This window comes from Dendrobates tinctorius, unplaced genomic scaffold (genome assembly GCF_039654945.1).
Source record: "Dendrobates tinctorius isolate UK_male_01 unplaced genomic scaffold, ASM3965494v1 ptg000258l, whole genome shotgun sequence".
Lineage (NCBI taxonomy): Eukaryota > Metazoa > Chordata > Amphibia > Anura > Dendrobatidae > Dendrobates > Dendrobates tinctorius.
The window spans coordinates 6,590,891-6,613,200 of NW_027361925.1; the positions used below are offsets into that span (position 1 = coordinate 6,590,891).

General features: G+C 45.4%; 1 protein-coding gene across 1 annotated transcript in view; it reads left to right on the top strand.

The window, feature by feature from the left end:
- The window catches only part of LOC141069338 (pendrin-like), a 195,878-nt gene that overhangs the window by 86,506 nt on the left and 87,062 nt on the right, over nucleotides 1-22,310 (top strand). Inside the window, exons 6-8 of the mRNA XM_073558816.1 lie at nucleotides 1,542-1,694; nucleotides 5,531-5,613; nucleotides 18,771-18,918. Coding sequence (XP_073414917.1) covers nucleotides 1,542-1,694; nucleotides 5,531-5,613; nucleotides 18,771-18,918 — 384 coding nt within the window. The remainder of the gene's footprint in view (nucleotides 1-1,541; nucleotides 1,695-5,530; nucleotides 5,614-18,770; nucleotides 18,919-22,310) is intronic.

Genomic DNA, 22,310 nt, shown 5'->3' on the forward strand with positions numbered 1-22,310 from the left:
ATATTTTTATTGTACGCCCAAATCCAAGCGAAGTCTTCGATCTCCTGAAAAAAAAAATAGTAATAAAAAACCAACAGTATACTCCCTGTTCGATATAGTCCATTATACGAGAGTCCCACGACGAGTTCAGCTCTGCTACATCTGGATGCATGACATCCAGATATAGCAGAGCTTGTAGGTGACTGCCGTAAATCTCCGGCGATCATCTACACTGTGTACGTGAACGGAGATAACCCCTGGTCACATGCACAGCAGGTCTCGCTATAACACAGCAGTTCTCGTGATAAGCTAAGTTATCGCAAGAACTGCAGTGGACGCGGACTTCCAGGCAGCAGGACAGGTAAGAACTTATGTTAATTAGTAGACATGCGTAGTAAGCTGCATTTCATGAAATCCCCTCCACTATGCTGTAATATCTGGACGCTGCAGGTTTGATGCTGCGGCTGTATGCAGGGTCAAACCCACAGTGTTTCCTGACCGTGGAAACATACCATGAGCCCTCACGATCAGGGTCCTCTCTCCTCCAGTACCAGTCGGTCACTGGTATTGTTTCATGACTATTGTACTTGTTTTTTATTATTATGTATACTCCTTTTCACATGTAAAGCGACATGGAATAAAGGGCGCTATTATAATAATAAGTAATAATAATTCCAGAAAGTCACTGACGTCTGAATGAGCTCTAACTGTGAAAGTATAATACCAGGTATCGGGGTTTTTTTTAAGACATGATAACAAACTAATAGCCAGGCCTTGATTCCACATTAGATTTATTGTGCTTGAAGAAATACCACATTCTGGCCTTGGTTACTTCTTGAATCTGCTGTCACAAGCTCTCAGAAAAGCGGATCACAAAGAGGCCCTCTGCTGGGTGTCCCTTATTGATCATGTCCTCATTAGCAGTACTTGTCATCAAGTATTCAATTCCTACAGCATCACCAAAGGGGAGTAATAAGGCATTCCAAATTCTCTTCTTCCACCTCTATGGTTGCAAATCTCAGCAGTGAGGTTCCAAATGCTAGTTGAAAATCTTCCCAGCAATAAAGGAATAATTTATTTTACATGGAAGTGGCATTTAGTGAATCAATTTACTGGTACCTATATCACATACATGTCATACATCTTCATGGGCATAGAGTCAATGGTACATGACTGGTACTAGAGGCAGGAACCTTTATCATTATGCCACCACTACCGGTGATATCACCTCAACCCAACCAACACCGGAACTACTGCAACCCACCAACCTACTGTCTCCTTCCCCACCATCCTGTAGCATGTAAGCCCGAAAGGGCAGGGTCCTCTCCCCTCTGTATCAGTCTGTCATTGTAAGTTTGTTTACTGTAAGTGATATCTGTAATTTGTATGTAACCCCTTCTCATGTACAGCACCATGGAACCAATGGTGCTGTATAAATAATAATAATAATAATAATAATAATAATAATAATAATAATAATAATGCCACTCACAAAAATTGGAAATTGTGGCATTGAAATTTTACCTTTTTATTTCTTGTTTTTTCATTTTTTTTGTGTTTAGACAATTGTTGACATCTTCAAGAATATTGCACAGACCAACATATGTGACTTTATTGCTGGGCTGCTAGCCTTTCTAGTCTGTGTGGCGGTAAAAGAAGTCAATGAAAGATTCAAGAATTGGCTTCGCGTGCCGATTCCTATAGAAATTATCGTGGTAAGTTTGTAGTTACTTTCGATGCAATTATCAGACAAGTAATTGTGTATAATTGTGCATGGTTGAATCAAGTTTTTTTAGGATGCAAATATAAACAAACAGATATGGTAATAAATATATTGGGAGAATTTCATATGGTCTGATGAAACCAAAGTAGAACTGTTTGGTAGAAACAAAACTCGTCGTGTTTGGAGGATACAGAATGCTGAGCTGCATCCAAAGCACACCATACCTACTGTGAAGCATGGGGGTGGCAACATCATGCTTTGGGGCTGTTTCTTTGCAAAGGGACCAGGACGTGTACATGAAAGAATGAAAGGGGCCATATATTGTGAGATTTTGAGTGCAATTCTCCTTCCATCAGCAAGGACATTGAAGATGAAATGTGGATGGGTCTTTCAGCATAATGATCCCACGCACACCACCAGGGCAACAAAGGAGTGGCTTCTAAGAAGCTTAAGAAGGTCCTGGAGTGGCCTAGCCAGTCACCAGATAGATCTCAACCCCATAGAAAACCTTTGGAGGGATTTGAAAATCCATATTGCCAGGGACAGGCCCAAAACATCACTGTTCTAGAGGAGATCTGCATGGAGGAATGGGTCAACATACCACCAACTGTGTGTGCCAGCCTTGTGAAGTCTTACAGAAAACGTTTGACCTCGGTCATTGCCAACAAAGGATATATAACAAAATATTGAGGTGAACTTTTCTTAATGACCAAATACTTATTTTCCACCATAATTTGCAAAATAAGTCTTTCCAAATCAGAGAAGGTGATTTTCTGGATTTTTTTTCTCATTTTGACTCTCATAGTTGTGGTCTATGATGTCAATTACAGGCCTCTCTCATCTTTTTAAGTGGGAGAAGTTGCATAATTGGTGGCTGAATAAATACTTTTTTTCCCCACTGTAAAGTCTATAACCAAATAAATGAGGGTGGCACTCACCGTCCCATTAAAAGTCCCTTTTATTCAAATTTCATAAAATATCAGAGGCAGGAGAGTCCTGTTTTATGCAATTTGAATCAGGTTCTAGTCCTCTTCCTCTCTGAAGAGACAATTTACATACATGCAATTTGAATAAAAGGGACTTTTAATGGGACGGTGAGTGCCACCCTCATATCTTTGGTTATAGACTTTGCATGTGTTTGATCACATTGGGTTGGCACCTGAGAGCCCGGGGACGGGTCAAATCAGTGTTTCTCTAACACGGTCAGGTGTGTTGGCCACAGGTGTTGCAGCAGTGCGGATAATCTTTTGCTCTTGCCACATGTTCATTGAAATATATAAAATCACCTAAAATGGTGTAAGTGATATAAGAATCACACATTAATTATGGCAATGAAGCAATACTTGTTAACAGCAAGGAATAATTCAAACAATTACTACCAGAAAAACACATTTTAAAGGAAGGAAGAAGGAAAGCATGAAGAAAGGAAAAAGAGAAAAAAAGGTGGAGGAGAATGGGAAGACGGAGACAGAGTTACCCCACACACCTCCCCATGGGTCCACACTTGAATGCCATACATTTCCATGATGCCAACTATGGGATTGTCATATATTCTAGTTATTGTCACAAAATAGACTGATGAAGGGTTGTAAACTAGTGCAAACAAGAGGAGGAAGGAAGCCATATGGTAATGTTAACGGGGGATCAAATGCTGTGGGCTATAATGTGTTGACAGAACACAATTGCATGTCAAAATGCCAAAATCGCCTCCTTTACTTGATCTGCATGTAGAATCATGCCAGGCAAATTGATAGACCCCAATGCTTAGAGGGTTGTCTGCAAATTGCAGGGTTTCAAACAACAGTTTATAATATGTTTATTCCTTAAAGAGATTTTCCAGGAATAGGAAAAATAAAGACAATTTCAATTGTTTTGTCTAGAGCAGGGATGTCAAACTCAAATACACAAAGGGCTAAACTTAAAAGATTGGACAAAGTTGTGCACCAACCTTGATATTTATTAAAAAAAAAGTCTACAATTGAGAAAGTTTTTCCTTATCATCAAATATAACGATGAAACTTTACATATGGAAACAAACTTAAAGAAACATACAGTATATTGGCCTCATATAGTGCTCCATACAGTATAATGGCCCCACATATTCCTCCATACAGTATAATGGACCCTGCATTGCCTTTCATACATTGTAATGGCCCCACAAAGTCCTCCATACAGTATAATGGACGCTGCTTTGTCTTTCATACAGTATAAAGGCCAACATAAAGCTCTTTACAGTATAACGGCTCCACATAGTGCCCCAACCAGCACAAAGGGCCTCACATGAAAAAAAATAAATACTTGCCTCTCTTTGTCTCCCCACTGCTCTAGTCTATTACACAGTCAGTCTCCGGTCTCACACAGTCCTCTGTACACTTTAATGGACTCTGCATTGCTTTCCATAAAGTGTAATGGCCCCATATAGGGTTCATATAGTATAATGTGCCCTGCATTGCCATTTATACAGTATAATGACCCTGCATTGTCCTCCATACAGTTTAATGGGCCCCTACAGTATAATGGGACCTTACATACACAATAATGGGCCCACATAGTGCTCCACACAAAATAATGGACCCACATAGTACTCCATACAGTATAATGGCCCTACATAATGCCACATACAGCATAATGTCCCCACATAGTACTCCATACAGCATAATGGCCCCACATAGTGCTCCATACAGCATGATGGTCTTACATAGTGCTCCATACAGTATATATAGGATGCCGATACAGTTGAAAATGCAATACCGGGCAGCCCCTGCTCTGCATCGTGGGCCAAATATGCTCACCAAAGTTTGACATGTGTGGTCTAGAGAGATAATCAATGTAGAACTAAAATAGCCACCATCTTATTACACTGGAAGACATCTGCCCTACAATATTAGTACAGGGGCCTGTGAGCATGTGCAGGAGAAGCTCTGCTGCTGTGACCTGGAAATAAGCTATACAATGTAAAGGCCGGATGCTGAGATATTTGAGTGGCCTCTTCTTACCTCAGCAGTATTAAGGAAGTACTGTAAATCTATATACATGTGAAGGAAGGAGATGGAGCTTCTCCTGCACAAGCTCACAGGCCCCTGTACTAAGAATCTTGGCAATTTCATGTAAGTTTATCAAGATGGCAGCCATTTTAATTCTATAATGATTACCTCCCTAAACACGAGTGTGGTTTGCTAATTAAATGTATTTAGGAATTTATATTTCATGACATTTCCTGTAGTTATTTTTTTTTCAATTCCCGTAAAGGGTTGTCCAGTTAAAACAAGGTGTCACCTATCCACTGCATAAGTGATACTTGCCGATCGGTGGAGATCCAACTATTAGATCCTGCACTGATTGGCAGAACTGGGAACTTTTATGCCTGTTAGAATGGAGCAGCAATGCGCATATGAGAACTGAGCACCATTCATTCCTTGTGAGGTTACTGAGCGCTGCGCTCAGCTTTTTCTGGCAGAACCCTAGGGAATCAATTGAGTGGTGGTTGGATGTACAACTAGTCACACCATTTTGTAATGGAAATAAAAGTTCCCCATCGGGGTTAAAAACTTCTCGATCTACCAGTCGGTGTGGATCCTTGTCATGGAGCATCCATCGATCAGTGAGATAATACCTATTCCATGGATAGGTCATAACTTGATTTAACCGAACAATCCCTTTAATTGCACAAAGAGATTAAATTAAAAAATAAAAACATAGCTGCAGTGCAGTTGGTGTGCTTTTATGTATATAGTACTAAATATACAATATCTTTTTCCTTCCAGTCTCTCAGTTTCAGAAGAGAGAAATCACTACGAATGAGATAACAAATATTTTCTTTCATTTCAGACAATAGTAGCTACAGGGATTTCTTACGGAGTAAATTTTGAAAAGAGGTATGGAGCTGCAATTGTGAAGAGCATCCCTAGCGGGTGAGTCATTATATTACTCTTACTAGCTGTTTCCAGCCAGTTAACACTCGGCACACTCATTGCTATCTAATTAACGCTGCTGGTGATTAAACTAAAGTAAATAATGACAACATTCAATAGCGCTTACGCAGGTGGTACATTAAATTAAAATGAAGTTAATAACAATAATAAATGTGGGGGGATGGAGCCTCGTGTGGTAATGTGGTGGGGGGTGGGATTATGTGTGGTAATGTGGTGGGGGGGCGGGATTATGTGTGGTGATGTGGTGGCGGGGCGGGATTATGTGTGGTGATGTGGTGGGGGCCGGGATTGTGTGTGGTGATGTGGTGGGGGGGCAGTACTATGTGTGGTAATGTGGTGGGGGGGTGGGATTATGTGTGGTGATGTGGCAAGGAATGAAGTGAATAAGGAAGGTATGAAGTGAGCTGTCGGTGTGTTGGTTGACAATTTGGTCATCCAATCTGAGACTGGGAGGTGCTGGCTATCTGCAGGTATTCATTATCCCAGGTGATTGCCAGGCTACTTAATTGGGCTTTTAGAGCCAGACCTCTGCCAGATGTACATTCAGGTATTCTGTGGTTTGTCTCTTTGCCTTGTGATCTGTTTGTTGATTTTTCGTTGTCTGACCTTGGACCTCGATCTGACCATCCGTCAGTTTAACCCTTTCTGCTATGATCCACTATCCTCTTGACCTTGGACTATTACCTAACTACGCCTTTGTCTCTTCCTTGCTTTTATTACGTACCCTTCTTGCTTTTGACCTCTGACTCCTTGACTATTCCATATCACGGCTTGTCTATGAGAAGTGACTAAGCATCACATTACTAGAACAGAAGGACAGCATCCAAACTGGAATGAAGTAAAAAATCTTTTTATTTTGTCAAATACAGTGCAATAGCAGTCTTCATCAAGCATCACAATTAGTCTGGCCTATACATTTTTCTTTTTCACCAGTATGGAGCCTATTCACACGCTCTGTGATCAGGTGGCTAATTTGACGCAGATGGCTTAGTAATGCCAGAGACTGAAGTCATCATAACGTCAGTTGCAGGGTCAGATAATTAATTTTATGAACAACCTCCTATAGCACTTCACTGTCAGCAGTGGCTGTGACATCAGTACCCTCTAATGTAGAGTTGATCTCTCCCGAAGCTGTAATGGCCTGCCCTGATAAATTTTTGGGAGAGAAAAAACAGTTAAGATCATTCAGGGAGAACTATAGGTTATTTTTTACCCTCCGCCCCCTGCCATCAGGAGATGAGTTTCAGCGGGTGGAAATAATAATGTCCCTACTCTGAGGGGGACCTCAGAACTGGGCATTTTTCTTGTCACCACAAGCCCCAGTTGACAACTCTTTTGACAGTTTAGATCAATATATTACAAACTCAACAGGATCCAAGTAGCTGAGGCTAAGATCATGAATCTGGCACGGGCAGTCACACAGCTGAGGACTACTGTACTGAGTTCTAGTAGTGGTCCACTAAAGTTCTGTGAAAAGATGCAGCTCTCATGTGCCAGTTTCGCAAAGGCTTTTCCAAAACTCTTAAGGATGGTCTTGACCTTCATGAGGCCCTTTGTTCTTTGGCAGAGGCTATGACCCTGGCCATACAAATGGATCACAGAATCCATGAGAGACGTGGTGTACAGCAGGCTGCCTATTATAATTCCCCAGAGCAGGTCCATTTACTGTAGGTGGAGCCATTGGAGGATAGAGTTACCAGTCTTCGTGTTACGGAGAAAAGACGTAGACAAGATCTTGTACTCTGTCTGTACTGTGGTCTCTATGGACATTTTCTCAAGAATTGCTCAACTCGTCCTCAGGTTAACAGAGTGTCAAGAGAATGTCAGAGTCTGGGTGATGGCCGAGGAGCTCACCTAGACTCCCAGGTACCTTTTTCTTCTGCTGATAAAGTACTGAAAAATATATTGTTAATTTGTTAACCTTCAAGAACCAGGTGTAATCAACATTGGAGTTCAATGACTGTGGGTCTACTGCTAACTTTATTGATTCGAGACTGGTTCTGAAGTTAGGGTTAGGGACAGTTAGTTTAGAAAGACCCATTAAAATCTTCACACTTGACAAGAGACTGTTAGTCCAGAATTTGATAACGAGGATAACGGTAGATTTCACGCTCCAAGTGGGAGCACTCCACACTGAATCCATCTCCTGTTTTGTTTTGGATAATTTACATGCTGAATTGATACTGGGGCTTCCATGGTTGCAGGTTCACTATCCTGTTATTGACTGGTGTCAGAAGAAGATTGTTCAATGGAGCCCAAATTGTTGCAAGAAATGTCTAAGAACTTTACAAATATGCTCCACTAGTCTGAAGGGTCTACCGGGGTAACTGAAGGATTTTTTTGCAGAAAAAGAGGCAGAGATATTACCTCCCCATCATCATTATGATTGTGCTACTGATCTTATTCCAAATGCCAAATTGCCTAAAGCTCGACTTTACATTTTGCCTGGGCCTGAACAGACCTCCATGAAAAAATGTTAACGAAAGTTTACAGAAGGGTCATATCCGTCCTTCCTACCCTGTATCTACTGGATTTTTCTTTGTAAAAAACAGAGATGGGGGTCTGCATCCTTCCATTGATTTCCAAGAACTAAACAAAATCACTGTTAAAAATACATACCCACTTTCACTCATCCCCAACCTATATAATCAGCTTCTGAGGGCCAGATGTAATGTAATGTTGAGTCACTTCTCACGGACAAGCCATGAGATGGTTTAGGCAAGGAGTCTGAGGTCAAAAGTGGATAAGAGCCAAATGGATTAAGCAGACAAATGTCAGAACGAGGTCCAAAGTCAGGCAATGAAAGATCAACAAACAGAATGCAAGGCACAGAGAGACAAACCACACAATAGCTGAATGTACATCTGGAATAGGTCTGGGACTAACAGCCCAGTAAGTGTGCTCAAGTTGCACAGTTGTGCTCAAATGTTTACATACACCTGCAGATTTTTTTTTTCTTGGCCTTTTTTCAGAGAATATGAATAATAATACCAAACCTTTTTCTCCACTCATGGTTAGTGGTTGGGTGAAGCCATTTATTGTCAAACTACTGTGTTTTCTGTTTTTAAATCATAATGACAGCCCAAAATGTCCAAATTACCCTGATCAAAAGTTCACATTTCTTAATACCTTGTATTGCATCCTTTAGCATCAATGACAACTTAAAGTTTTTGTGGTAGTTGTGGATGAGGTTCTTTATTTTCTCAGATTGTAAAGCTGCCCACTCTTAGCAAAATGCCTCCAGTTCTTGTAAATTCCTCGGCTGTCTAGACTTGTAAATTCCTTGACTGCGTGCTTGAAATCTCCCCAGAGTGGCTCAATGATATTGAGGTCAGGAGACTGAGATGGCCACTTCAGAGCCTTCACTTTTTTTCTGCTGTAGCCAATGACAGGTCAACTTAGCTTAGTGTTTTTGGATCATGCGCAGCTTCCGGGCTGTTGAGTGCAAATTTGCCTCCAGTATTTGCTGATAACATGCTGCATTCATCTTTCCTTCAACTTTGACCCAGTTCCCTGTGCCTTTGTAGCTCATATATCCCCAAAACAGTGATCCACCTACGTGCATTACAGTAGGAATGGTGTTCCTTTCATCATAGGTCTTGTTGACCGCTCTCCAAATGTGCCGTTAATGGTTCTGGCCAAAAAGTTAAATTTTGGTCTCGTGACTCCAAATTATCTTGTTCCAGAAGTTTTGAAGCTTGTCTCTGTGCTGTTTTGCATATTGTAGGAAAGATACTTTGTGGCATTTGTGCAATAATGGCTTTCTTCTGGCGACTCGACCACGCAGCCCAATTTTCTTCAAGAGCCTCCTTATTGTACATCTTGAAACAGCCACACTGCTAGTTTTCAGAGAGTCCTGTATTTAAGCTAATATTATTTGTTGGTATTTCTTTGCATCCCGAACAATTTTCCTGGCAGTTGTGGACAACATTTTTGTTGGTGTACCTGACCGTGGTTTTGTTTTTACAGAGCCCCAGTTTTCCATTTGTTAATCACAGTTTGAACGCTGCTGACTGGCATTATCAATTCCTTAGATATCATTTTGGATCCCTTTCCTGTGTTATACAGTTCAACTACCTTTTCCTGTAGATCCATTGACAACTCTTTTGCTTTCCCCATGACACACAATTCTGAAATATCAATGGCTGGATGAAAGATGCAAGAGTCTGTCTGGATCTCAGAAACTCACTCAGCTGTTACGCACACACACTGATTACAAGCAAACAGGTCACAGGTGAGGATGCTACATTTAGTAGTCATTCAAACCCATTTGTGTCAACTTCTGTGCATGTTATCAGGCCAAAATCACCAGGGTATGTGAACTTTTGGTCAGGGTCATTTGGATGTTTTGGGTCGTCATTATGATTTAAAAAGAGAAAACACAGTAGTTTGAAAATAAATGGCTTCACCCAACCACAAACCATGAGTGGAGAAAAGTTTTCATGTTATCATTCAAATTCTCTGAAAAAAGGCCAAGAGTGCAAAAGTTCTGCTGGGGTATGTAAACTTTTTGTGACGGGCTGGGTGGTGGAACTACTGTGCCAAAGCCCAAGGAAGACCTGGAGGGGCTTGACTAGGAGCCTCACCAAATCCGACCACGGACATGCAGCTGTCATGATCCAGGTTGGATCTGACAGAGTAAATGCACAAAGTAACCTTTTTTTTCCTTTGGCTCTGTGCCAAAGGTGGTTTTGCCCCCCGGTGGTGGTGAGCGTCATTGCACTTGGTTACTTTAGTTTGTGCACGCAATTATGTTACAGGTGTGATTGCTCTATAAGAGAGTGTCAGGTGTGTCAATCATGGGTGGTGATTCGTCCTCAGTTACATGCAAGCCTGGGTGAAGGATGGAGCTGAAAGAGAGTCCCGGGCAGCTCAGTGAGAGTCCTGGAGTGGCAGCTATGGTGTCTGCGAGGAGGGCTGGCATGGTTTGGTGGAGTTGCAGCTATGGTGTCATCAAGGAGTTCTTGCATGGCCTGGTGGAGTGGCAGCTATGGTGTAGAGCTGCACTCATGATGCTGGATTCGGTTGCTGAAAAGCTGGACTCAACATGCTGGACTCTTTTGCGGAAAGCTGGACTCATATGCTGGACTCTGTTTTCTGGACAGCTGCATGGAGGCGGTGGACTCTGTTTGCTCCAAGGCTGCACTATGGTGTTGGACCCAGTCGGAGGAAAAGATGCACACAGGTGGTGGGCTCTATTGCTGGGAGCTTAAGCAACAGAGCAAAGCTAAGTGGTGTTCCCCTGTTTTGTCACTTTTCCTTATGTGTGTTTAGTGCAGTGGTGGGATTAGTTTCCGCACCGACCATTTCCCTAGTGAGGGTTTAGGTGCAGGGCGCGCTAGGGTTTAAAGGTATCCTGAGCGGCACCCGGTGCGGAACCGGCCTAGGGAACGCTAGGAGTGTAGAGATACTGACTCAGGGGAGTGCAGGAGGTCTCCACTTCCCCATTCCCTATCGTAGGGCCACCATTGTTATTGTTACCCAGGTTTTCCCTTATTGTTTAAATTCGCCTTACTGGAGGCGGGGTTTCCAGATTTACGTGTTACGTGTATTACCTGAATTCGCCTGTTGGAGGCGGCGTATCCAGCTGCATGTGTTATTATTTAAATTCGCCCAACTGGAGGCGGTGTATCCAGGGTCACACGTGTCATCTAAATTCGCCCTGCTGGGGGCGCTGTGTCCAGCCACACATGACCGTGACAGCAGCAGCTAATGACACTGCAGTCCATGGAGAGACAAGGGAGGTGATCCAGGTGCTACTCCAGGACTGACCTTGGGTAGATGGCGGCTGACCCCTAGGAGCGGATAGCTGGAATGGCCCGAGGGAATGTCCAACAGATGCAGGCAGGTAGAAAAGATGACAGGAACCACAAGTGCAGACAGGACAGTCTGCTGTTGAGGTGAGCACTGGCGGGTGCAGCTGGCTCTGCTGCTGTTGAGGTGACCACTGGCGGGTGCAGCTGACTCTGCTGCTGTTGAGGTGAGCATTGATGGGTGCAGCTGGCTTAGCTGCTGTTGAGGTGGGCACTGGCAAGTGCAGCTGGCATTACTGCTGTTGAGGTGAGCATTGGTGGGTGCAGCTGACTTTGCTGCCATTGAGGTGGGCACTGGTGGGTGCAGCTGGCTCTGTTGCCATGGAGGTGAGCACTGGCGGGTGCAGCTGGCTCTGCTACCATTTGAAGGAAGCACTGGCGGGTGCAGCAGACTCGATGCTAGTACAGATGTCATGTCCGCCATGTCGGTCATATCTGCCATGTCTATTTTTCCTCAAGAACCCCTGGAGTGGTGTGCACGCGCATATCATGTCTGCTATCATGTGTGATCCCTGGAGCAGTGTGCACACTTACCTTGTGACTGTTGGGCTGCAAGATGCCTGTGTTTCTGCTCTTCCTTCTGTGATAATCTCGTCATGTCTAGAATTCCTGATCATGTGACCTTTCCTAGGATCCTGCACTGTCTGGTTCTGCAATCGTCTCTGCATGTCTGAAACCCTGATCATGTGGCCTTTCCTAGGATCCTGCACTGTCCGGTTCTGCATTCATCTCTGCATGTCTGGAACTCTGATCCTGTGATCTTTCCTAGGATCCTGCACTGTCTGGTTCTGCAATCGTCTCTGCATGTCTGAAACCCTGATCATGTGACCGCACTCTGTGATCCTAGAGGATCTGACTGAACTGGAAGTTCTTCCCTGAGCTGACCCGGAAGTGGTGGTGCTATGCCCTATATTAGACCGCCCCTTCCTATGCTCAGGGCCGGAGTATTGTGTTGCTTCCCTGCATGGCTGATTGGTCTGCTGGGTCGCTCCCTCTATTCTGTGCCCTTGCACTCTGCTCTGTCGTGCGTCTCTGCACACGCTCTGTGCTCGTATTCCATCTCTTGTCTCGTGCCTTGTCTGGTGTTTGTCCCTCGTGCCATGTTTTGTCTCTGCTCTGCTTTGCCTTGTAGTCCTACTTTGCCATGATTCCGTTCTGTGTTTCTGTCTATGTTTCCGTGCCTGGTTTCCTGTCTTGCCTTGCTTTGCTGCTTCGTGTACCCTGCTCCCTGACGTGCCTCTCTGCACGTGCAGGCCTCGCTCTGTACCCTGTCTAGCCCCAAGGTTCTTCCTTGGCCCGGCTCTGGGCTTCGGCCTACGCTCCGCTGCTAGACTCTGTTCCTGTCCCTGACGTTTCTGTCTACACATGCAGGCCTCCGTTCTGTGCTCTGTCCCTGGCATGCCCCTCAGTACGCGCAGGCCTCGCATTGTACTTCGCCCCTGGCATGTCCTTTGCATGCGCAGGGTTCAGTCTAATACTCTATGCTTGTCTCTGTTTTGTGCGCTCTTGCACTTTTCGTACTAGGCTTTGCCGTGCTGTCTGCACGCATCTCTGTCCTGTATCTTTGCCTAGCCCTGCCTTGTGGCTCCGTGCCTCCATGCACGTGCCTGGTCGCCTGTGCCTGCCTGGTGTGCCTCAGTTGTGCCGCCTCTAGCCATGCTCGCCTGTGTGCCTCAGCCGTGCCCACCGTCCAGTGCTATTGTGGTCCCCGGCTGCGTGGCCGCAGCGGTGCCGCCTCTAGTCGTGCCCGCCTGCATATGCCATCGTCGGTACCACCTGCCGGTGCCCCTAGCTGTGGTCTCCGTGCTCCCTTGCATGCACGCTGGTTCCCGCACTGTGCCTTTTCGTGCTACTCTTGCACAAAGCCTTGTGTCTCTTTTGCTCTGCTCTGAACCCTAGTTTGCCTGCCGGATTCCGTAACCTGCCGACCGCTGCCAGAGGTCCGGACCTAGATGACTGCAGCCTGATGTCCGGAGCTATGTCTGTAGCCTGATTCCTGGACCCTGTCAGTCGATGCCAGCATCCCGGGTTCCGATGCCATTGAACCCGTCCCTGGCGTGCCCTCGCACGCGCAGGCCACCGTCCTTGTGCTCCTCCCTGGCGTGCCCTTGCACGCGCAGGCCTCCGTCCTTGTACCCGTCCCTGGCATGCCCCTCGGCATGCGCAGATCTCCGTTCTTGTACCCGTCCCTGGCATGCCCCTCGGCATGCGCAGGTCTCCGTTCTGTGAATCTGATCCTGGCATGTCTCCTTGCACGCACCCTGTTTTGTCTACTAGTTTGTCTGCCGGATTCCTGAAGCCAGCTGACTACTGCCAGAGGTCTGGAGCCAGATGTCTACACTCTGATGCCTGGACCCTGTCAGCCCTTGCCAGCCTTCCAGAGTCTGATTCCTCGCACCCTGCCTTGGACTTTGGCGTGCCCTGGCACGCACCTTGTTATATGGATTCTGTGTGTTCACATTTGGCACCCGTCATACCCTGAAGAGTTCCTGATGCCTTGGACCTCGGCGTGCTCTTGCACGCATCTTGCTTTGTGTTCTTTGTGTGTTCACCTTTGCACCTGTTGTACCCTGAAGTGTTCCTGAATGAAGTTTACTTGAACTAATGCCTTGTCACGTCTTGTCTTGCTTCCTGAGCCGGCCGTCTGGTCCAGCTGCCATGGTGGCTCACGCCCTTGGTCTTGCCCCTGACACTGCCTGTATAGGGGGTGGTTCCTCACTAGGTCAGCTCGCCCTAGGTGGGTGGGTGCCATGGCCCAGAAGGTCCACTCATTCAAAGAAAAACGACTCAGCTTAAGCTGACACTCGTCACAACAGGGACCTGAGAACTGACAAGCATGTTAGGAAAAACTCACAACATTGTACAGGCACCTCCATATTGGAGGAGATGGTTTAAATAGTAAGAGGCCTCCAGCTGGGGACACTTTAGAGGAACGCAGGTGGCCCCATTAAGAAAGAGGAAGTGTGCATGCGCGCTCTAAGCATAGTGCCTGGGGACCTGCTAAGAGTACATGCACCCCGGACAGCAGCAGACCCAGAAGGAGCAGGATGGGAGCCTTGGTGAGTATGCTGATGTCTCTGCAGGGAGAAAGGGAATGCAGGCAGAGATGCAGGCAACACATTAGCCCCCATTACACCTCCTCTTTTTCAAGCCTGTCAGAAATTTCTCCAGGAGGAGAGGGTCATGGATGTTCTCCCTGGGCTCCACGGACCTCTCCTCAAGACCAAACCCCTTCAAATCCACAAGAAAGAAGGTCTTTCCTCTTACCTTCTTGGTGGCCAAAATGTTTTCTACCTCAAAAACGTCCTCAGCGCTGACAGGAGTCGGAGTGGCAAGAAAAAACAAATACAGGCAGAGTCTAAACAGGCCTCAATACAAATGCACAAACAGGGAGCAGCGGACCCAAGTAAAATGGCAACTGCACAGGTGCAATAATACCTAACTAAACAGCCAGCCTTCAATCAGGGATTGGCCGTGTGGCACACCAGTGCAAAAAAATATAATCCATGTGTGGCAATGTTCACACAAGAAATGCAGAGTATCTGGTTCACAGCCTATTAGTGACGCCATATGGCGGGCAGCCCAGTGCTAACTATAATGCATCCGGTGTGAACAGAGGCCACAGTTTACAGAACCATTTGGGCCCAACTGCAGCCCGAAAAAAATATAAAGTGCACAAAAACATATCAATATATGTAAGGTATTGTTTGATATTCTGGCCATAATACGTAAGCTGGCAAACTGCGTCAAGGTTCCTTACACTAACATAATAACCACAAAAAGAGGCATCACTAATAGGCTGTGAACCAGATGCTCTGCATTCCTTGTGTGAACATTGCTACATACGGATTATATTTTTTTGCACTGGTGTGCCACACGGCCAATCCCTGATTGATGGCTGGCTATGTCATTTGGTATTATTGCACCTGTGCAGTTGCCATTTTACTTAGGTCCACTGCACCCTGTTTGTGCATTTGTATTGAGGCCTGTTTGGACAGGTAAGCATCTCTGCCTGTTTTTGGTTTATCTTGAATATTGGAGGATCTTTATTCCTCTTTTTGTGGTTTTGTTGAAGACAGTCTTCCAATTGTCTCCCTGGCGAATTCGAAAGAGGTTGGATGCCCCTCGTAGGTCAAGCTTCATGAAGATTCTGGAACCCTTCAGGCGATCAAACAGCTCGGAGATCAGGGGTAGGGGGTACTTATTTTTTACCTTGATTTGCTTAAGGCCCCTGTAGTCAATGCAGGGTCACAGAGAGCCATCCTTCTTCACACTGAAAAACCCAGCTCCGACCGGAGATGAGAATTTCCAGATAAATCCCCTAGCGAGCTTCTCTTCTATATACTTGAACATAGCCTGAGTCTCGACCTGGGACTGGGGGTAGATTCAGCCTCGCAGTGGTGAGGTATCCAGCAGGAGGTCAATCGTGCAGTCATACGGCCTATGAGGTGGCAAGGTCTCAGCCTCTTCTTCCTTCTTCAAAGATATCCGCATATGTTCAATATGTCGTAGGCAGGCCAGGCAAATTAGCAGGAGAAGTAGGAGACCGGACAGGACGAATGGGAGCAAGGCACATTTCGTGACATACCAAGCCCCAACGGAGTACTTTTCCAGACCTCCAGTCCAGAACAGGCTCATGTTTTTACAGCCATGGGAGACCTAGAAGTAGAGAGACCTGACAGCATGTGAAGTGAAATCTTCTCCGATTATAGGGTGCCCACCTGAAAATTCAGTGGCTCCGTGATGAACTGGATGGTCTTGGGAAGAGGCTTTCCATCCACTGACAAAATCACCAACGGATCCGGTAGACGTAGGACTGGAATTTTATACCGCTTGACCACAGCCTGTTGAACAAAATTACCCACAGAACCAGAGTCCATTTGCGCCAATTCTACAAAAGATCCTTTGCCGCAGTAGACATATACAGTCAGGGTTAATGATGGAGAGGTAGAAGTCTTGCCCAGGATAACGACTCCTACCGAACCTAGGCACTGGTGTTTCCTGGTCTCTCGGGGCAAGTCCAAATAAGGTGTTTGGAGCTGCCGCAGTAGAAGCATGTCCCTTCGGTCCGACGAACATCTTGGTGGCACTTGGTTAGCTTCACCTGGTCAATCTGCATAGGTTCAAGCAAAGAAGATGCAGCAGGAACTTGTTTAATGATCGGTCATTGGAAGGTGGGAGCCAGGCGTACCGATCTTCTCTCGTGGCTCACCTCTTTGGTCCATTCCTGGAACCTAATGTCAATTCTGTTTGTGAGAGGCACCAGGTCATCCAGATAGGTGGGTATCTCCCGGCCTGCCAGATCATCCTTGATTCGCCCGGACTGACGTTCCCAGAAGGTTGCCACCAGAACCTCATTGTTCCAAGCGAGTTCTAAAGACAAAGTACGGAAACGGACTACATACTGGCCCACAGAGAGGTTACCTTGGCGTAACCAGAGCAGAGAAGAAGCTGCAAAAGAAATGCGACTGGGCCCGTCGAAGACTTTACGAAAGACTTCCAAGAAGGATTGTAGGTTCGAAACTAACGGATCCCCTCTTTCAATCCACAGAGGATTGAGCCATGCTAGAGTCTCATCAGATAGGTATAACATGATGAAGGCCACTTTGGCTCGGTCCAAGGTGAACTGATGAGCCAGGAGTTCGAAGTGCAGCATGCACTGGTTAATTAACCCCAGTCACTGGATGGGATCTCTGCCAAAGCATGGAGGAGCCGACAGAAGAGGTCCAGAACATGGTGCATAACTGGCAGCCTGGTGGATCACTGTGGTGGTAAGTGCTGCCTGAGAGGATGTGGAAGCAGCTGGTACTGCCAGCGTGTCAAGACGAGTATTTACAGACCGTAAAAATAACAGAATCTTGTCCTGCTGATCTTTCTGGCGGGAGACCTCAAGGTATAGGTCCGAGATGGAAGACACCTGGGAGCCAGCGGATTCCATGACCTGTACAAACTGTAACGGGCTGGGTGGTGGAACCACTGTGCCAAAGCCCAAGAAAGACCTGAAGGGGCGTGAATAGGAGCCTCACCCAACCCAACCACGGACACGCAGCAGCTGACGACATAGCAGTCCATTGTGAGACAAGGGAGGTGATCCAGGTGCTACTCCAGGACTAACCTTGGGTAGATGGCGGCTGACCCCTAGGTGCAGATAGATAGAGTGGCCAGGGGGAATGTCCAACAAATGCAGGCAGGTAGAGAAGATGACAGGAACCGCAGGTAGAGACAGGACAGTCTGCCATTGAGGTGAGCACTGGCAGGTGCAGCTGGCTTTGCTGCCATTGAGGTGAGCACTGGCGAATGCAGCTGGCTCTGCTGCCGTTGACGTGAGAACTGGCGGGTGCAGCTGGGCATTCTGCCGTTGAGGTCAGCAATGACAGATGCAGCTGGCTTCGCTGCCGTTGAGGTGAGCACTGGGGGGTGCAGCTTGCTCTGCTGCCATTGAGGTGAGCACTGGCGGGTGCAGCTGGTTCTGCTGCCATTGAGGTGAGCACCTGCGGGTGCAGCTGGCTCTACTGCCGTTGAAGGAAGCACTGGCAGGTGCAGCAGACTCGATGCTACTACAGGGAACTGAGAACTGAAAAGCATGTTAGGAACAATCTCACAATTTCACATTCATCCAACCACTAACCAGGAGTGGAGAAAAAGTGTTGGTGTTATCATTCATATTCTCGGAAAAAAAGGTCAAGAGAGGAAAAAATCTGTCGGGGTATGTAAACTTTTGAGCACAACTGTATGGCGCTGTTCACATATCAGAGTTTGTATGTGGAAAAAATCACGGAGACATGTTCATTTTTACCGACATCATGGATGAAAAGTAGTATTATTAGTCTAACTCTGACCAAACACTGATGAATCTCGGATATAAAATACTGATGACTCTTGTACCCTTTTTTTGAGTACATAATAAATCACTGAAATATGAGTGTTACAGTAATTCTTTTTGAGTACTAAAGAGAATTTTGAATTTTTACAGAGAGCATAGAAAGAAAGACATATGACATTGTAAGTAGTAAAAGCTAATATGAAGCTTCATGTTCTCAAATACAAATAATTAGGTTAATTAGCCAGATTACAAATATATAATATTTTATAGTTTTGTTTGCCCTTGTGGTAGCTGCCTTTAATTCTGTAAATGGAAAGATAGAATTAATAAATTATCTGATCACTAAAATGGCACATAGAGCAGATGTTACATTCTAGGCCTAATAGATCACTTACAAGACAGTAACGTGGATAAAAGTCCCTCGAAATGTACTTCTTGAAACAAAGTTCTGTATAAGAAAATTAGACAGGTAAATGATGGCTGTATATAATCTCTTTTAGGTTCCAAAACCCCGTCGCTCCAGATGTGAGCATGTTTTCTGAAATGATTGCCTCTGCATTTTCCATCGGAATAGTTGCATATGCGGTAGCTGTGTCTGTGGCAAAAGTCTATGGAACCAAACACAACTATCCTGTAGATGGGAACCAGGTAATTTTCTACATGTGATAAGGACACATATCATCCTGGGGTGGTAAAGGAGATGAAATGAGAAATGTACTAATGGTCTTTGCGGCTGACGACAACATCAAGGTAGGCCATGAGTTCAGACCAACAATGAATATTGTGAGGCTTTTTAGAGCCCTAAAGTCCTCTGTACACATTAGACTAATTTTTGCCTAACCGGCCGATATCAATGGGTTCAGACAACAGTCTAATATGTATGACAGATTCCAATTCTCGGCTCCACAGATGATGTCAGGGGAGAAAAGGATTCAGAGTATCCAATTTCGGACTGCCAATCCTTTCATTATTTGTAGGATAAGCGGCTACCAGATTTGTTTGCAGCGGCTCTCTCATAGAGAATGCAAGAGTGCTTCGTCAAATGAATGTTCCTGTGTATTGGAGAGTTGGGCAAGATAAGTGATGGTCAAACCATCTGCCAAACCATTGTTTGGTCTACAGCTATCAAAAGTGTATGGTAGGCTTACAAGGGTTTTCCCCTTTCATGAAATACTGGTCCCTGGGCACAGTTTGGTATGAAAAAACAAACCATGCTACACTCATCATCAACTCAGAGTCTCTGCCACTGCTCCTGGTGCCTGGTATTGGCTGCAGTGCAACATCAACATCATGGGAGCCAATCATTGAGCTCAGTTATTCTGTCAGTATAGAAGGAACGCTTCACTTAAATCTTACTGATTGGCTATTGCTTTGTCAATGTGACATTAACATCACAGCCGATAACAGACATCAAGAACATCCATGAAGACTCAGCACAGGACCCAGGGAAGGTGAGTATAGTGCTCCTTTTTTAAAAAGAAAACTGCATCTGGGGACCAATATTTCCTGAAATTTGAGTGGTACCAAACAAAAATTGTCACCAAACTCTATAAAGAGAACATCCACCCATAACCCTTTCAAAACAGCTATAGTGGTCATAGTAAAATAATGAACAACACATATACTTATCTCCTATAGTGCTCCTTTTAAAAAACAAAGAGCACTTGAGGACCAATATTTCCTGAAATTTGAGGGGTACAAAAATTTTAGTTGCTTAACATCTCTGACACAGCATTATAGGCAATGGGCTGTCTTTTTTAGAAGGTTGTCTGTCAAAGATATGCATTGATGAATGGTTTTGGAAATCAGTAAAAATACAATCTTGCTAACTCAATTTGGCCATCTATTGACAGATCTATATTGTAAAATTAGGAGCAGATTTTCTTTTGAAACGTAGATCATCTGACGTCAGCGCTCGGGCTCCCGTTGGTAATATGACATTATGTCACGCGACCCCTGCAGCCTTCCATTATCCCATAAGAGAGGACATCCACCCTGATGGAATAGTTAAGGCTGCAACTAATCTGCTGTCACTGATTGGCTGCAATGGACATATGACCGAACAATGTTACGTCACCGCTGGGAGACACAACACCAACATCAAAGGAGAGGCAACAATATATATGTATTTTTCTAGCTTTCTATAGTTGCTAAGAATGGGTTGTCGAGTAATGTGTAAGAGGGTGAACTGTGATAACATCAGGAGAGCAGTAGGACCCTGCGGGATTTGACTGTTGGAGCTAAGAGCAGGTGCTGCCCGGGAAACTGTGTGCTGGGGGTGGGGCCTAGTGTCTGCTGTCTAGAACGCTGTGAGATGAAACTTCCAGAAACAGAGAGACTGCCATATGAGACACAGCGTGAGGCAGCTCATGAGAAATAAGAAGTCTGGACTCTGTAAAGACTGTTTGCTGCCAGCGTTTTTGTGAGAGTGTTAACCCCTTTTGCTTGTGAACCGGTGGTTCTGCTGTGAAACAAGGACAGAGCATTTCTGAAAGCTGTGTGACTGTGGAGCTCCATGGAATCCCTGCTCTTCTGAGCTGAAAAAGGACTGAAGACATCCTTTCTGTACAGATTCTGCTCCCAGAGGAAGCTGCTAGTGACTGTTAGAGGCGAGACAGTATCCTGTATCATCCATATTGAGAGGGATCCCCACAAGCCTCATTGAAGTGCTATACCAGTTCGTATCTAGAGGCATCAGAACTGTAAGTTCCCATAGTGTGGGCTTGGAAATGGCCTAAAAGACACAGAGCTTTGTTTTGCTGTAACTGCTTGGTGCAAAGATTATGGGACTGGCTGCAGCCGTGCAAGATATATACCTAAGTAGAGACTCACCTCAGGTGAACTGTACCGTAGAAATAGATACCCGGGTATCCCTAGATTAATTGTATAAGAACGGTTGTTATATTTACATATATATTCATATTGTTGGTATTTAACAAGTTATAGTCAGTGTGCCATCCCAGTCTCCCATGACACCTCTCCGTCAGATTTACCTGCTTTTCAGATAGTTCACTAGAAGACTTTGTTTAACTTAGTGTAATACACATAATTTGGAAATTTTTGGGATTGGCACGTTGATTTCAGTCTTGGCTGATTGAGTGTAAATAATTGGGAATTCTCAGACTGTTTCAGATAATCTTGAATTTCATTTCAATTCATATTCCAGTAAAGGGAGTTTTGGTATTTCCATCTCCGCTTCAGATTGTAACCCACTGGATCTTATTAGGACCTCTGGTCATTATATTTTTGGCATAGTCGGCAGGATCCAGCATTTGTCATGGACGGAGGCAAGGAAAGAAATGACCCCGCTGCACTATCAACCCCCTCGGTGGTTGCACATCCCCTGGCAGCCGCAGCAACTCTGGGAGAGCATGTACCGGTAGGAGCTTTACTCCAGCACATGCCAAAATAAGACAGGTGTAACATGGCTTTGCAGGATTGGGCTGAGAGGGTTCAGAGTATTGTGCGTATGTGTAATCTGGCTCCCGCGTTACGCGCCAAGCTGGCATTAAATGCACCAGAGGGCGATGCTAGGCAAATGATGATGGTACATCCAGAAACAAAGAGATACGCTAGAAAAGATTTTGAAACTGTTAGAGGGGAGTTTGGGAGGCCGAGCTCGAGTGGCCCAGCTACGGTCCCTGTTCTTTAATCGCCCCCAAAGGAATGTGAGTCTCTGATGCAGTACTTTAATAACTTGCAGGAGACAATGAATGAGTTGTAGTAACTAGACCCTGGGGCTATGGGGGTGTTCCAAGAGGTAGACCGTTTGCTTCAGGATCAATTCATCACCGGGTTAGCCAACAGACTTCTCCGAGACAAACTGATGGAGAACCAGAATTATCTTTCTGGCAGATTTATCGAGCTGTGGTGGAAAGGGAGGAGGAGTTCGCCCTGGTGGCTGAGGGTTCAGTGAACAATGCACAGCTGGAAGGAAACCGGTCATCAGTGTCAGGAGAGGAAGGGCTCTTAAACGTGGTACAAGCTCTGCGTGCCGAGCTGAAGAAGCTGAAGCTGGAGATGTCCAAACTTAGAGCTGG